At 45.1% G+C, this 17,240-nt stretch overlaps 1 protein-coding gene across 1 annotated transcript in view; it reads right to left on the bottom strand.

Annotated features, from left to right (window-relative positions):
- RYR3 (ryanodine receptor 3) overlaps positions 1-17,240 on the bottom strand; it is a 593,263-nt gene that overhangs the window by 23,089 nt on the left and 552,934 nt on the right. Inside the window, exons 96-98 of the mRNA XM_084844796.1 lie at positions 13,987-14,029; positions 12,033-12,160; positions 1,435-1,495 (exon numbers count right to left, since the gene is read on the bottom strand). Coding sequence (XP_084700922.1) covers positions 1,435-1,495; positions 12,033-12,160; positions 13,987-14,029 — 232 coding nt within the window. The remainder of the gene's footprint in view (positions 1-1,434; positions 1,496-12,032; positions 12,161-13,986; positions 14,030-17,240) is intronic.

Genomic DNA, 17,240 nt, shown 5'->3' with positions numbered 1-17,240 from the left:
TATTTACATAGCCTATCATGGCTATGAAGAGGAGGAAGCGAATGGTGGCCGCAGGATGGCCGCCATTCGCAAAGCAGCCCAGACGGGAGCAGGTAAGTGCTCCATTTTGCGCGCCTTTTGTGGGTTGGGGGAGGCGGGGACTTCATCCCGCGCACCTTTCGTGGGTTGGGGGAGCGGGGGCTTCGTTCCATGATGGATTTCGGGGGACCGAATCCATTGTGGAATTCTCTGACATCCCTAGGTTAAACTAAGGGGCTTTATGTCCACTACACCACTTGTGGCTGTAGCCATTCACCAGGCCAGTAATATGGAGCCGGCTGCTGGCCTGCGGCTCCGCGAAATCCCCATGGAGAGCAGCTGGCTCATGAGGATTCCAGGGGGATGAACGAATCGCCTCCCCCTGTGGGTGGATTCCCCACGGACCGGCAGGTAGGGAATCTGCCCATCCCTACCTCCACCAGCCTTTCCCCTCTTTGCTGGAGCCCCTTGTTCCGGGTCTCCTTCTATTCTCTCCCTACACTCTCCCCTTGGGTGACTTCATCAATTCTCATGTCTTTCAGTACTACATATATGCTGATGACACCCAACTGTACCATTCTAAGCCAGACTTTTCCACCTTCCATCTAGTCAGAAATCTTTGCCTGCCCAATCATTGTCTCTGACTTGGCATGTCCGAGACTGAACTAATTATCTTTCTTTCTAGCCTTCCCTTTCTTCAATTGTTCTAAATATGTCTTGACGACATCACCATATATCCTGTTGAATAGGCATTGGGTTTACCTTTGATTGCCTTGGTCCCCACATTCAATCAACCCCTGTGTAACTTCTCCAGTACAACATTACAAAAATCTGCCCATTTGTGTCAATTCCCTAGGTAAAAAAACTGGCTCATGTTCTGATCATTTCCTACCTTTACTACAGCTACCTTCTCTGTGATGTCTTTTACACCTCAATTCTCTCACTTCTATCCCAAACTCCACTGCAAGATCATTCACTTCTCCTTTTGCTCACATTATAGTGCTGCCTCTCTTCAAAGCTCTTCTGTATCTTCCCATTTCCTCATCTATCACAGAACTCCCCAGAATACGTTTTGATTAGAGCATTAGATAAAAAGTCTAGGTGTGGGTTTAGGAGTAATGAACTCTATGGTGGGTCTAGGATCAGGACTCATGTGCCATAACCCCCCTTAAAGGGGTTAATAACCTTTAATGTGAAATGGCTGCTTGCAGAAACCAGTATGATAAAAAGGTGGACAGAACCTGTGAGTAGGACAAACTTCTTAAAGCATGTAAGCCCCAGTTCACATTAAACGTTGTATACATGGTAAGAGAGGACACATGAGTGCGAGGCTTGTTCCCTACCCATACCCTGTGTGAAGCATACATAAGAATAAGGAAGCAGAGGAATTTTTCAAGACAAGTACTGTATACTTACATTATCAGTGAAAACTACACCAAGCTTCCAGATATGGTACTTGGCATCAATAGAACTTAACCTAATAGAGTATAAAAAAATATTTTGTATTTTTGTACATTATTTTGTACATTAATTACAGCATAAGCATCCTTTCTCACATTTATTATTTTTGTTAGGGTTTTCTCCCCCCCAACACTGATGTGTGATAAAATATTTTAAGACTTTTGCGGAGGTGTATTGGGTATTTTGAAGAAATGTATTTCAGCTCTAAAGATGAACATTTTACAGCTCTGAAGATTTATTTTATTTATTTGTTACATGTATATTCCGCCTTTCCCACAAGGAGCCCAAAGTGGCATACATAATTGTGCTCCTCTCCATTTTATGCTCACAACAACCCTGAGAGGTGGGCTAGGTTGAGACTCAGCGACTGGACCAAAGTCACCCAGTGAGTTTCATAGCAGAGTAGGGACTAGAACCTGGGACTCCCCAGTCCTAGTCCAAGACTCTGACCACTACACCACACTGGCTGTAGTCAGGTTGCTTACCTGAAACTGTAGTTCTTCAAGTGGTCATCTGTGCATTCACACATACGGGCTCTGCACCTGCGTGAACCCTCAATTCGGGAAACTCCTACAGCTGAGGAATTTTGGCGGGAACCCTTCCCCCACCGTCCCAATGCACATACTCCAATGGGCTCCCGCTCAATCCCTCAGTTCTAAGGAGACCACCAATTGTGAGCCCCTTTAAATACCAAGGAACCTCGGTACTAACAGAGAAAAGCATTACATTGACACCAGTGGGTGAGTTTGTGAATGCACAGATGACCACTCGAAGAACTACAGTTACAGGTAAGCAACCTGACTTTCTTCTTTGCGGTCACATCACACTTTGGGGAGACTAACAAGCTTACATACAAGGAGGAGGGTTGGTGTCCTCATCAAAGAATCTCTGCAGAACTGTCCAGCTGAAAGAACAATCTCTCCTAGCTTGCACGTCGAAATGATAGTGCTTGACAGAAGTGGATGGGGTCAACCATGTTGCTACCCTACAGACATCTGGTATCAACACCCCTCTTGTAAACGCCACCGATGTCGCTACTGCTCTAGTTGAGTGCGCCCTCACCGGACCAGACAAGTCCAAGCATTGCAGTTCATAAGACAGTTTAATAGCCTGGACTACCCAAGATGCTAGGTGCTGGGAGGAGTCAGGGAGCCCTTTCTTAGAGCCCCCATAACAAACAAACGCTGGGATCGATGAAATGGCTTTGACTCTGCCAAAGCCCTGCGAATATCTAAGGTGTGTAGCGTTTTTCAATTGCTGTCAAGGGCAAAGTGAAAAGGCAGGAAGAGCTATATCCTGACCCAATTGAAAACTTGAAGCAACCTTAGGCAAAAAGTCAATGTCAGGACAAAGTATTAGTTTGTCCTTACGAAAACACAGATATGGAGTGTTCACTCTAAGGGAACATAACTCTCCAGAGCGTCTGGCAGAGGTAATGGCCACTAAAATGCCACTTTTAGAGAGAGAAGATGAAGATGTGCATGAACAAAGATGATCAGGGGACTGGAAACAAAGCCCTATGAAGAGAGACTGAAAGAACTGGGCATGTTAAGCCTTGAGAAGAGAAGACTGAGGGGAGATATGATAGCACTCTTCAAGTACTTGAAAGGTTGTCACAGAGAAGAAGGCCAGGATCTCTTCTTGATCATCCCAGAGTGCAGGACACGGAATAATGGGCTCAAGTGACAGGAAGCCAGATTCCGGCTGAACATCAGGAAAAACTTCCTGACTGTAAGAGCAATACAACAACGGAACCAATTACCTGGGGAGGTGGTGGGCTCTCCCACACTGGAGGCCTTCAAGACGAGGCTGGACAGCCATTTGTCAGGGATGCTCTGACTTGGATTCCTGCATTGAGCAGGGGGTTGGACTCGATGGCCTTGTAGGCCCCTTCCAACCCTACTATTCTATGATCCACTGTAGCAAGTGGCCTGAAAGGTTTCCTGGTGAGCACATGCAGTACTACCGATACACCCCATGCCGGCACCAGAGATCTTACCAGAGGGGCAAGATTCTTAACTCCCTTCAAAAACTGACGAACAAAGAGGGATGGCGGAGAATACCGCCACGGACTCCAGTGAAGCTGGATTCTTTAGAATCCGCCCCCCCCCCGGAGTCCGTGGCAGAACGGCCTCCCCCTGCCACCCTGCGGAATCCCCCCAGGACGGACCTACCTGGTGGCAGATGTGGCGGCGGCTCCAGATGAAGCAGCGGTGGCAGCTCTGGCCACTGCCGGGCTGCTGCGGCTGCAAATGGCGGCTGTCATCGCAACTGCCATTTGCGTCCCTATGCTAGCTCGTGATAGGCTACATATATATTTACATAGCCTATCACGGCTAAAGTAGGGACGCAAATGGCATCCCCTACGCCATTTGCATTCCCGCTTTAGCCATGATAGGCTATGTAAATATTTACGTAGCCTATCATGGGCTAGCGTAGGGATGCAAATGGCATCCCCTACGCAGGATGCCATTTGCGTCCACAGCAGCCCGGCAGCGGCTGGAGGCCCCTCTGTGGGTTGTCCCGGCCGGCGGCTCCGTGGACTGGCTGTGGAGCAGAGCTGGCCAGGCGGGATTCCGGGGGGGAGGAACGGATCGCCTTCCCCCCATCGAGGATTCTGGGGGGAGGAAGGGATCGCCTCCCCCCACCTGCGGACCCCAGCGGAGCCAGGTAAGTTGAGTTTTGTACGCCCCTATGAACCAAAGGATGGAAAAAACAGAAGAACCATTGGCAACAGGACAGGAAGCCGTAATGGCTGCTATATAAATCCGAAGAGAAGAATACTTAAGTCCTTGCTCATGGAGTGACAACAAAAAGTTCAGTATGGTACAGCAGGCAGGGTCAAAATCATTGCCCTTAGCAAGAGATGTAAAACACACCCACTTACTTCCATAAGATTTCCTGGTGGCAGGTTTCCCAGCTGCCTCAAGAACAGCTTGAATCAGTGCAGGCAAGTTCATCTGATCTAGGGCTGGATCCTCCAAGCCGTAAGATGCAAGGTAAGTAGGTCCAGGTGTCTCACTTTGCCCCTGTCTCTGGAGAGCAGGGTCGGTATTGGTGGGAGTTGAAGATACTCTCCTCCAGCCTGCAGCAGGAGTCTGGCAAACCACAGCTGCCTTGGCCACCACGGCATGATCAGGATGCTGTCTGCATTGTCCCTCTCCATCTTCGCCACCACTCAGGTGAGGAGTGAAAAGGGGGGAAACATGTAAAGAAAGCTTCTGCGCCAGTCTCGTAAATGTGTCTCCTAGGGACCATGCACCTCTGCCCGCTTGGCCGTAAAACATCTCACACACAGAGTTCTCCTCCGACACAAACAACCCCATCAAGTGAACTGATGGGCGACCCCATCAACTGAACAGCCAGTTGCATACACTTGCCTTGAGTTCCCATTCGTGGGATATTGGAAGCAAGAGACTGAAGTGGTCTGCCCAACAGTTGCCTTTGCCTGCCACATGAATCGTAGTAAGGACGATCCTCCGAGCAATGCACCACTCCAGGATCTGCACTGAAAGACAAAGTAACAGTACAGCGTGGTTCCCTCCTTGTTTGTTGAGGTAGTACCCAACTGTTGCGTTGTTGGTTGCTATTTGAATATGATGGTTGCAAACGACCTCCTCGAATGCTCTCAGAGCCTCATTGACACCAAGAAGTTCTAGAACATTGATGTGGTTGCTGGCTTCATTCTCCAACCACAACCCCTGAATTGAAAGGTCCCCTCAATGAGCACCCCATCCTAGTAGAGGCATATGTCATAACCAGCCATGTTGGAGTAGGAAGCTGGAAAGGGGTGCCTTGTATGAGGTTGGGCAGCACCATCCACCACCAAAGTGAAGCTTTGTTAACAAAAGGGAGGCGAAGGTGGACTTTCTGTGTGTCTTGTCGAAGGACCTTATAAACCAGTTTTGTATCATTCTCATGTGGAGACAGGCATATTGCACTACTGCTGTTGTAGCTGCCATCAACCCCAGCAACTTTTGTATCATGTAAGCAGTCATGGTGCAAGGACCCTCAATATCGGTAGCCAACTTCACTAACGTTCACACTCAATCCCGAGGCAGGAACACTTGACCTCTGACAGAGTCTATGGATGCCCCAATGAACTGGATAAGTCTGGTTGGAGTCAAGACTGAGTTCTCCATGTTTATACATAAACCTAGGTCTTTCAACAGATCCAGCATCCGTAGAATGGCATTTTGTAACTGGCGCTCCGACTGAGCAACCAGAAGCCAGTTGTCAATGTCAGGATAAATCTGAATTCCTTGTAGTCTCAGGTGGGCACACACCACAGCCATACATTTCGTAAAGAGTCTTGGAGCCATGGCAAGCCCAAACAGCAAAACCTGGAACTCGTAAGGAAGGCCATCAACTGCAAACCGTAGAAAGTGCTGGCTGAACTCTGTCACAACATGAAAGTACATGTCTTTTAAGTCAATGACCATGAACCAGTCTCCTGTCTGCAGAAGGGGTAAGATTGAGATCAGTATTGTTATTCTGAACTTTGGGGGTGAGATAAATGCATTGATCCCTCTGAGGTCCAGAACTGGGCAAAGCTCTCCATCCCTTTTTGGCACTGTAAAATACCAGGAACAGAAACCCCCTTGCATGTCCATGGGAGGCACCAGCTTGATTGTGCCTTTCAGCAGGAGGTTGTTCTTCTCTTCTAAAAGCACCAGAGAGAAGCCATGGTTGTAATGCCCAAAAAGGAAGGAAGAGCATTGAACTCGATTCTGAAACCTCAGCATACAAACTCTAGGACCCAAGAATCTGTTGTTATTCCCTCCCATACTGTAAAAAAAGGTCGCAAGATGCAAAAGAGCACTGTCTGAGGAAGGTGGTAGCATGATGTAGTCAAAGAAGTTGCTCTTTTCCAAAGTCAGGCATTCAATGAGATGACAAGAAGCACGAAGCCGAGAGAAACTGATGTTTCTGTTGTGCGGTCGGTTGCTGACGTGACTGGCAACCACCTGCAGGCCTAGATTCCTAGAATGACGATTGACAGTCGTCAATCTGCATTGTTCAAATGCTGGCTGTGCTTATAAAAACCCCATTTTCCGTGCCGTGGCCTTAGGCTTCTGTTGCCATCAAATGGTAGGTCCTCAATCCGAGAACGCATCTCCTGCGTAAGTCCAGCCAACCGCAACCAAGCATGCCTACGGAGTGCGATTGCTCCCACCATCGCCTTGGCATCACAATCCACTTGGTGTTGAGCAGTATTAATCTGCTGCCTCCCTACTCTTGTTGCCTCTGATTGAAAAATGCAAGCCAACTCACATTGATCATCTGGGATCCCCCATTTTGTTTAATTTTTATATTAATTCATTGGTTCAGACTATGAAAAGGATAAATTCACATCCCCCCAAGCTGGCAAATAGACCCCTGCAAATTCTTCTATATGCAGATGCTTCTTCTTTTATGCTAAAGGTGGCCAATATATTCCTGCAGCCATGCAAGTTTACACTGCTAAAGTAATCTTGCAGATGTTATACAGCTGTCAGATATGTGTTATTGAGAACTATGCTCCTCTTGAGGTTGCACAAACAAAAATTTTAAGAGCAATATTAGGAACCCCTACTTGTATGCCAAATGTAATCCTACAGTTAGAGATTACATTATTGACACTGACCGATACATTTCACTCTAAATGGAAAAGATCATTGATGGCAAAATTACAACATCTGGGCTTTTCAGTTGATACTTTACATATTTTGGGATATTCTAAGGTTAAGGCAGTTATTACACAGTGTATTAGAGACATCAAATTTCAAAACCATTTGAATTTGATCACCCACTATTCTAACTATCAGGATTATGTAGGAACATTTAAAATGTCAAATTATATGTCAAATCTGCAAATTCCCAAATACAGGAAAGCTTTTATGCTAGCTAGATGAAATGTCCTACCTTTTGCACTTTTGGAAGGCAGGTATAATAAGATCCCCATTCAACAGCGAGTATGCCCATGTGATTTAGAAAGTGTGGAAACGGAAGCTCATGTACTGTTTTATTGCCCTTTTTATTGTGACCTCTGAAAAGATCTTCTTACTCCTATTCTTTAAAAAACAAACAGGAAGGTCTGAAGCATTTAAAATATTTATTATCAGACTGGAATTCTCAGGTCACTCATAATGTAACACATTTCTGCGCATCTGCTATTTCTTGTAGGGAAGCGATGATAAATCAAGGATAACAAATTCTTGCAGAGGTTATATTATAATTAATATTGTGTTATGTTTATGAGATTTTGTGTTTTAGATATGAGATTCTGTCCTTTTGTTTAAACATTGTAACTGAGGCTATTTTAACTTGTGTTTTGTTTTTGTTTTTTAGTGATATTTCTTCTTTTGATTTTAAATTGGACAGTTTATATAAACAATGTATTTGAAATTATCTTTTAATGTTGGTCTATGACCATAATAAACTGATTTGATTTGATTTGATCATCTGGGAGATAATCACACAGTGAACCCATCTTTTCCCACAAAAAAAGCTGATAGGGAGCTTGATTTTTGTGACTCATAGTCCCAGCGAAGCAGAGGAATATATATACCTACCCATCAAATCCAATCTCCTGCCCTCCTTATCAACTGGAGAAGAATGAACATGATGAGATCTGCCCTGCGAGGATTCAACAATCACGGAGGTCAGAATAGGATGAGTACACAGGAATTTAACGTCCTTCTCCTGTACTCTATACACGCTGTCCAGCCTTTTAGATGCTGGTGTCATAGACAAGAGTGCCTTCCAGGAGAGCTGCACTGTCTGTAGCAAAGTCAGAAGAAACAGGATGGCCACAGGAGCATCTGACCCCAAGTGAAGAATATCAAAGATCGGGTCCTTCATCCTCTCTGGAGGTTGCTAGGTCTCCAGACTGAGTGACTGGGCCATTCTTGCAGGGGACGCTGAAGCAGGCTGACACTGAAGCAGAGTCAGGCTGGTAGTCCTCTCTCGGGGACACAGAAGAGCTGCAGTGAAGATTCTGATCGTGAGGTTTAGGCGATGCCTCCCAAGGCAACGGAGGCAAGGCTCTACGGCCCGTGTCGACTTGCACAGTTGCCACCCTAGGCACTGATGGCTGAGGCAGAAGAGGGGACTGCAGTGCAGGAGGTGGTGCCTGTACTGCTGGTGGTGGCGGTGGCGGTGGCAGAGGCAGAAAGGTTTCTGGAACTGGTGGTCTAGCCGTGGGAGCTGACGGAAGAAACTCCTGATGGCGACAGTGAGCATCTGGGTAGACGAAATTTTCGTAAGGATGAGGATGATAATAATTCCAATCATCCCATTCGTAGCAATGTCTTGGTGGGGGAAAAAAAATCCAATCCTTTATCCCAGTCAGAATGGGGCGATCTCAACCTGTTTTGATCATGAGACCGTTGGAACAGGAGGAGGCCTCTCAGCCCTATGGGAGTAAGCAGAACAGACCGACAGAGAGGACTCTCGGTATGGATGGCTTCATAAAAGATCATCACCCCGAACCTCCATCTTGAATCGGCATGGAGTCATGAATTTCCCCTTCTGAAACAGATGCCATCAGTACCAGTACTGACGTCGATACCGACAGTGGGACAGCCACTGGAATTGGCGAATCCAACAGCAGAGGAGGTGGTGGTAAGCAAGGCACAGTCTGATTGAGACTGTGCCGTTGACTCTCTCCTGTTCTTTTTCTTTTGGCCCTCAGATGACTGAGAGGATTGTGCCTTTTTCGACAACTTCTTTGCTAGAGAAACTGCCAAAGAACAGCCTGGCATAGGCGCTTCAGAACGGCCCATGGCTAGAGCCCGAGCTGACCGGGAAGGTGCAGCAGGTGCCAATCTTTCCTTCTGAGGAGGCTTATCTGCCATCTTCACCTTGTCCAACTGGGGGTCTGATGAAGACGCCATTGATTTTTTAGGGGCATCCGCCACCTCCAAAGCCTTTTCCCAGAGGATTACCTTTAGTCTATCATCAGCATGCCTGTTTGCTGAAGGACATAAAATGATGGCATGCTTCAACAATGTGCCCATCTCCAAGACAAAGAAGGCACAAATAGTGTCCATCAGTGGGCAGCCGCTTACCCCTACAGCTAACACACTTCCAAAAAGGAACCTCAATGGCCATACGCCCAAGGGTGCTCCACAATCCAATGATCACCGTGAACCAGAAAGAAAAAATAACTCAATACGAAAAAACGTGAAAGGAAGAAATACTAGCAAGAAGGAAAGACAGAGAGAGAGAGAAGAAAATAAACAAGAGTTTTCCTCAGCACAGTCACAAATCCCAAGAAGTCCCTTCAATTGAGTGCTGCCACAATGGTGGTTGACAAAGAACTGAGGGACTGAGTGAGAACCCGTTGGAGTATGCGCATTGGGACGGTGGGGGAAGGGTTCCCACAAAAATTCCTCAGCTATGGAAGTTTCCCGAATCGAGGCTCTATGCGGGTGCAAAGCCCAGATGTGTGATGCACAGAGACCACAAAGAAGTACTTACGTTTACCAGATGAAATTCAAATGAATGTTAATGTTATATGTTTGAGTAATGTCATCATACATACTACTAACAGTAATCTCAATTCTGCAAGTGCTGGTCCTTAGGTAGACAAAATGGCACCACCAAGCACAAGCCACAGGTATCAGCAGCTTGAGGGATCCCCAAGGTTTGCAGAAATACAACATATCTCTAGAAAACAACCAGGGGGAGGAGCTCCACAAAACAATCCAATGAGGTCAGAAGATGGTCAATGGACAAGGAATGCTCACTGTTGGGAGGGGGGGATGGAAAATGAGACCGGGGGGGGGGGATGGAATAGTGTTTCCTGAAAAAGGGCATGACTGATATAGCTGGAACACTGAAAAGAAGGTCCCACCTCACATGTGTTGCTTTATACCTCCCACAAACCAATGTCATGTGTCAAAGTGATTATGCAGAAGAAACAAGTATTCCATTTGCCATTTTTATATTATGACCTAAGATGTCTGTGATTGGCTAGCAGCAATATGACTATTGCAAGCACCAGGCACTAAATATTGAAAAGCATTCGGCTCCATTGGTCACATAAGATAAAAATAGTTGTGTTCACATTCACATGTGATGCATTTGTAATAATCTTACAATGGGTCAGTCCAGTTCCTTGCATTTCTTGGTCTGTTTTCTCCTAATTTTTCTAAGGGCAGCTTTGGATGGTAAAAGGAAATGGCCCTGAGATGATATGTGAATGGGTCATTCACAAATGGTGTCATGTTCAAAGCAGCAACCTAGTTGGGTGTCTCCCCAATGGCGAGATGTCAAAATTCCAGATGTACAACTAGTTGGTGCATCTCACCATAGGAGAGAATCACAAATAGCCTCTTCAGGCATTACACCATATGCACAAAACACAGATGCATAGTGACGTTACAACCTTTCTGGGTGCTCCCTCCTAAGAGCTGAAACCCCTCTCAATCTGCTTTATCCATTGCATTTGGAGATTAGCAGTCCTTTTCCTTTGATTGAAGATAACCAGGCATGTTAGCTGATGGGATAAGGCATTTTAGTTATTTGCCCTGAGACTGGAGAGCAGAAGCTACCATCAGCCAGGGGACCAAGGGCCACTGGGAGGAAGCATCCCTGCTTCCTAGAAATAACATCAATCCAAGGGGGTGGCCAACCTGGCCCATCCATCACCCAGGGAAGGAGCAGTTGCAGGGAGCTTGCTTTCCTCTCCTTGCCAGAAAGACCACTCGGCTCTAGCAGCCTCTAGCCCTGAGACTGCAGAAGAAAGGGGAAAGAACACTCTGGTCCTATCCATTGGCCAAATAGCCACCAATTGCTACTGAAGCCAGTAGCATTGCTACTGGAAACACCAACAAGTGAAGATCAGCCTGGCCTCTGAACTGCATTTAAATACCCACTTATAGCTCACTGCTGTGCTAGTGCAACATTATGAAATCGTGGTGTTTGGGCTGCTGTGATGAACTGATGCACAGCACCACTATGTAACTCAGCATTTTCACCCAGAATAGTAGTTACTGTGGCTACATATAATGATGTGGCAGCCACCCACAGAATGTACCCAAGGAGGAAATGACTTACCTGGTCAACATCCTAAAGGTATTTTGACAACAAATGATCAAACTCTTTGCATCCACTGTATGGCAGCAACACTTTAAACAACAGTATTGCTACTCATAGCTTCCTCTTGTTAGGATGCTAACAACTGGTATCAGTAGGATGCTATGTCAGCGCAAGACACCCTGTACTGTCGCAATTTCATGTATATACAGGATAGGGTTGATAAGCCTTTTTTAAAATTACAGATGTAAAAGTAATGATGCCATGGGGATTTCCAGTAACAATATCTATGTATAAGTATCTATAACTGATTAAACTTCTCTCTCTGTTGGTTGTATTGTTTTCAAAATGAACGTTGTTGGAACTGTAATTGTTGTATGTCACTTTGTGCATACTAGTGATAAAACGGAAAAAACAATTCAAACTTTATAAATAAATAAATAATAAGAAAAATATATATTAAACCAAGTATCACGTTGTTTCTGATCTAATGCAGTTATAATATATTCTGTTTAAAAAGCAATTCATACCATGAAACAAAAGATGCTTCCTCTAGTTCAGTATGTTCCACTGGACTGAAATCCAGAGCATTTTTGTCCAGACCTAAGAGTTCTGCAATACGTTCTGCTCCATATAAATCACCATACTTGTTGATTACCTTCAAGGGGAAAGATATGAGGTATCATCAACTTTAATTTAGCCAGTATTTGTCAGAATTTTAAACAACTAAGCATTCCAGAGTTGATACTCCTAAAACAATGACAGCTCAGACAGGGGGAAAATGGCATTCAAAAATTGAAGAAGCATAAAAAGCCATTATCTGAAAGCATCTCTATAATTTAAAGTAATTTAAGATGGCATTTTTTTTCTCTTTTAGGCAGATGTGCATCCCTAAGGCAGCAATGGATGCTAATAAGACCTGTACATATGACAGACAGCAAAAATGTGTACAGCCTAGCAATGAAGCCAAAGTGTTCTGCCCCTCTCTCCTTGTACATCATATAGGTCATAGCTGGTTGTTCCCAGTGTGACTTGCTATGACTCAGAATTTAACCAAACAAAATGCAAAGGGGTGGCCTTCTCTCTAATATGGCAACTTAGGGGCAGAGGAAAGATGCAGCATTGCAGAGACAGAGATGATATGCATGTAGGAAGTAAGACTCATGCTGATTGAGAGGCAGAAATGCAAGCTGTGAAGGCCAGGGCATAATCCTAGGCATGGGGCCTCCTTAACTCAAAAGCCTTCAGCACCAAACTCACTGTCCCCCACTCCACAAACATTAGTGGATGCTACATAGGGAGCAATAATGTGGCCCCTAGATATCATCTAAAGGACCATAGGATTGTTCAGATTCCCCCTTCTGAGGTCAGAGACAGTGCTCCAAGGGAGTTGGAGATCCAACCCCTCTCCCCTGCCCCATCGCAGCCAGCATGGAAAGAACTGTGCCAGCTGACCTCTGAAATGGGAAAAGCGACCTCAGAGAGGGGGAAAGGGGGAGTTTTGTTGGGCAAGGAGGGGAGGAGACTGGAGAGGCCAGGACAGAGCTATCCTGAGGCCTCTCCAGCCTCTTTCCCTCCTCCTCAGAAGTGCCCCAGCTAGATGGGCAAAAAGACTCTCTGGTGAAAAATGCAGGGCGGGAGGATGCAGAGGCAAAGACTGCCTCCACTGCTCCTCCCACCCTGCATTGGATTATGTCCTGTTATATGTCCTGAGGATGTTGCAGGTGAGGGGAATATAAATCTAAATAAGTAAATAAAATGGAAGGAACCTAACCACTGTCTCCAGATGGGTCCAGGTCTGTGGTCTCTCTACTAGGCATGGCTTTGGCCTCCTGAGGAGAACCTTCAGAGGAGCTGGTCTTGTTGCCAGCTGAAAGGAGGGTGTTCCCTGCCTGGAATGACTCATTACCATGCCTAGCCTAGAGCTATGCTCCTTTTTGCAGCCAGATCTGGGTTTGTTGTCCAGGCTAGACAGCTGGCCTCTCTGCCAGCGGAAAGGAGGATTCTCTCTGCCTGGGATGCTTGTGCACCCTTGTCAGAAACTAGCCCAGAAGAAATGGTCGTCTCTGTGGCCATCTCTGGTTCTCTCCTCTAAAGGGCATACAGCTTACATGTAGCAGAAACATCCCTCATCATAGTCAGATGAATTCTCAGGCAAACCAACACTAAATCCTACTGCTAGCACAACAAAAATGGCGCGTAGAACTGGAGCTGTGTAAAAGGCATGGTGCTTTGAAGCAGGCAGGACTGGAAGTGGGGAAGTGTCTCCTGCTGAGGGCTTCCAAGCATGAAGTCATTTGCATATCCCTAACTATGAAGTAAGTGGGAGGAGGAACCAATCCCTGGATAAACACCACCAAAGGAGGAGTCAAAGAAGGGCTCCTCTCCACACTGGCCTTTTGGGCTTAGTAGTTGCTATGGTTCTGCAATAAAACTGGCCTCATACTATACATATATATCTTGATTGGCATTTAAAGAACCTACCTTTCGTTTTACAAACTTGTCCCAGTAATTATTTGGGAAAGATCTGCATAGAGAAATAAGAATCCAAAATTAATTAGGCAAAATCCAAAAGAAGTACTTTTATTACATTAGTGTTTTATTAGTATTATAATTTGCACTGGGCAGATACTACCACTTGCTGATCTATTAACAGAAGTTTCTGTCATATAAATGGAATAAATCTCTATAGCTCTGAAGAAATTATAATTCACTTGCAATAGTGGATGGTTGTTTTTTCTTCAGTGGTTGTCCCATCATTCATAAAGTGTCATCTCATAAGGGATACTATTGTTTTGTAATCCATAATTAAATAGTATAATGTGGACTGTAAAATTATTCCCTTTAGTATTAAATCAGTTTACAAATCTAAAGCTCCTGCCAGGTGTGAGGGAAAATAAATTGGCTCCTTTCTGCAACATACTTATTAACCTTTTTAAGCATTAATTTTATTACACTTGTCTGGATTTTTCTTCATGATTACCAAGAGGAGACAATGTGTTTTTGCAAGGAAATGTTACAGCTCAGGGCATCAAAACTGCTCTTTCTTCACCATTTTAGTTCAGTTAGGACTTTTCAATACTTTACACAATACCAATAGGTTATTACTCTCCCAAAATTTAGGTAACACTATATGAGATCATGTGATTGGCCAACAGTTCATCCAATGCCACCCCACTAATCCTTCACTCATCAAAATAGTGCTAAGCCTGTTTTAACATGTCTGCAGAACTTTGGTAGTTTTGCTGTTGTTCAGTTGTTCAGTCGTGTCCGACTCTTCGTGACCCCATGGACCATAGCACGCCAGGCCTTCCTGTCGGAGCGTGCTCAAGTTCATATTCATTGCATCGGTGATGCTATCTAGCCATCTCATCCTCTGCCGTTCCCTTCTCCTTTTGCCTTCAGTCTTTCCCAGCATCAGGGTCTTTTCCAGAGAGTTTTCTCTTCGCATTAGGTGGCCAAAATATTTGAGCTTCAGCTTCAGTATCTGTCCTTCCAATGAGCACTCAGGGTTGATTTCCTTTAGGATGGACTGACTGGACCTCCTTGCAGTCCAGGGGACTCATAAGAGTCTTCTCCAGCACCACAGTTCGAAAGCATCAGTTCTTCGGCGCTCAGCCTTCCTTTTAGTCCAGCTCTCACAGCCATACATTACTACTGGGAAAACCATAGCTTTGATTAGACGGACCTTTGTCGGCAAGGTGATGTCTGTGCTTCTGACTATGCTGTCTAGGTTTGCCATAGCTTTCCTCCCCAGGAGCAAGCGTCTTTTAATTTCATGGCTACAGTCACCATCTGCGGTGATCTTGGAGCCCAAGAAAGTAAAATCTGTCACTGCTTCCATTTCTTCCCCTTCTATATGCCAGGAAGTGATAGGGCCAGATGCCATGATCTTAGTTTTTTTAATGTTGAGTTTCAAACCAGCTTTTGCACTCTCCTCTTTCACCCTCAACAAGAGGCTCTTTAGATCCTCTTCGCTTTCTGCCATTAGGGTGGTATCATCTGCGTATTGATGTGGGAAGTACTGTCAGCCTTCCTACATAGTCTCCCCATTGCACATGTTACCAGAGTAGTGTGAGAAGCAGCCAAGGTGAAACAGTAACCACAGTGCTAAAGTAAAATAGGAAAGGGGTCTAATTCTGAAAACTGGAAGCAGTTGGTGTTGGGTTTCTGTAGCTAAACAGCTGCTTGAAATCAAAATGCTTCTGCTTTCAAAATCACACTGTCTAATAGCAAACTCAGGTAGTTGAGTGCCAACAGGATTGGAGTCAAAACAAGACCACTGAGAACCCACTGAAAAAAAAACCCAGACGGGGGAAAAACTTCCAAAAACAGCTCAAGGAGGACTGAGTATGCGTTTGGTGCCAGCTGGAAAAAAAACCTGGAAAACTGTGTGTGGAGGGGGAGGGGTACGAATTAGCCTGCTTGAGCCCTTTACACCTTATAAAATCCTGGAGGAAGGCATAGCTGTCTAAAGAGGAGCATTTGTGTTAGATACACTACAACATTTTGTTACAAGTTCCCCTTCTTCCTTACTACTTATAAATGTAAAGGTATGCATTTACATGAAAATCGTGTTAATTGTCATTTTGATAATTTCAGTTTTATTTTTAAAACACATCAACACTCCTTCCCCCAGCAGATCTAAACTAAGGTAAGAAGTGTGAAGGGTTGGGGGTGGGGGACAAGAGGCCTGCTAAATGCAGATACTGAAGAATAGAACATATGCACTGTGAAGCATGAGCTCCTGAATTAACTTCACAGGTCCAATCCAGCTGGCATAAGGAGCCAACTGAGAAGCTTCCATTTGGCAGCCACAACAGCAGACTTCAAGCTTAAGTATGTTCAAGTTTTTTCCCGGTGCAAGGGCTTTTGTTTTTATTGTACCAGCAACAGATCCTCCACCAGCTTGACATACTTGGTTAGCTAGTCTATGAATTAAGACAAAAGGGATAAATTGGACTTATTAGTGAATTTTCTATTTGCCCTATCCATCAGCATACAATCTAACTCAGCTTTCCCCAACCTAGTGCTCTCCAGATGTTTTAGACCACAACTCCACCATTCTTGACCATTAGCCATGCCGTTGAGCTGATGGGAGCTGAAGTCCAAAACATCTGGAAGGGTGGTTCCACCAAGTGGTGGTTCTGCAATCTGGTCCAGTAAGCTAAGTAGGGGTTGGATCCAAATTTCAGTATGTGCAACTGGACTGGCTGAAGTGGACTTTCCAGCCCCATTCTTGCCATGGCAGTTTTTCCAGCCTACTGAAAATATTACACAGAAGATTGGGGGACCCTGCTGAATAGGGTGAACTGTGGTTCAGGGAGCCACCCCCCCATCAGGTGAAGGCACCTTCTGTGAGCAGCGGCCCTCTGCTCACAGAAGACAGATTCTGAATACAACCCTAGTATTGGTACATCCTAGGAAAGAGGTCACTCCCATCTTCCCAGGAAGCATACTGAAACACTGGAAGAAACTCTCAGAAGCAGTGACTAGGTAACATAGAAAGATCTGTAATGTTTAATATATGATGAAGAATCAAAGGAAAATTAGACCAAGAAACAAAGATGGACCTGACTGATCTATTAAAAGGTTGTATCAGAAACAGGTAGACTGTCTACTTAAAGATAGTTTAGACTGGAAACTTGCTATGAATCATTCTATTATCCTTTCCCAGGAAGATAGCCAAGTGATGAAAATACCGATGAGTATTTAAGAGTACCATCTTTTTCTAGGTG

The sequence above is a fragment of the Heloderma suspectum genome, chromosome 1 (genome assembly GCF_057233095.1).
Source record: "Heloderma suspectum isolate Gila_16-S chromosome 1, 16-S_ref, whole genome shotgun sequence".
Classification (NCBI taxonomy): domain Eukaryota; kingdom Metazoa; phylum Chordata; class Lepidosauria; order Squamata; family Helodermatidae; genus Heloderma; species Heloderma suspectum.
This window is presented reverse-complemented; position numbering and strand designations above follow the sequence as displayed.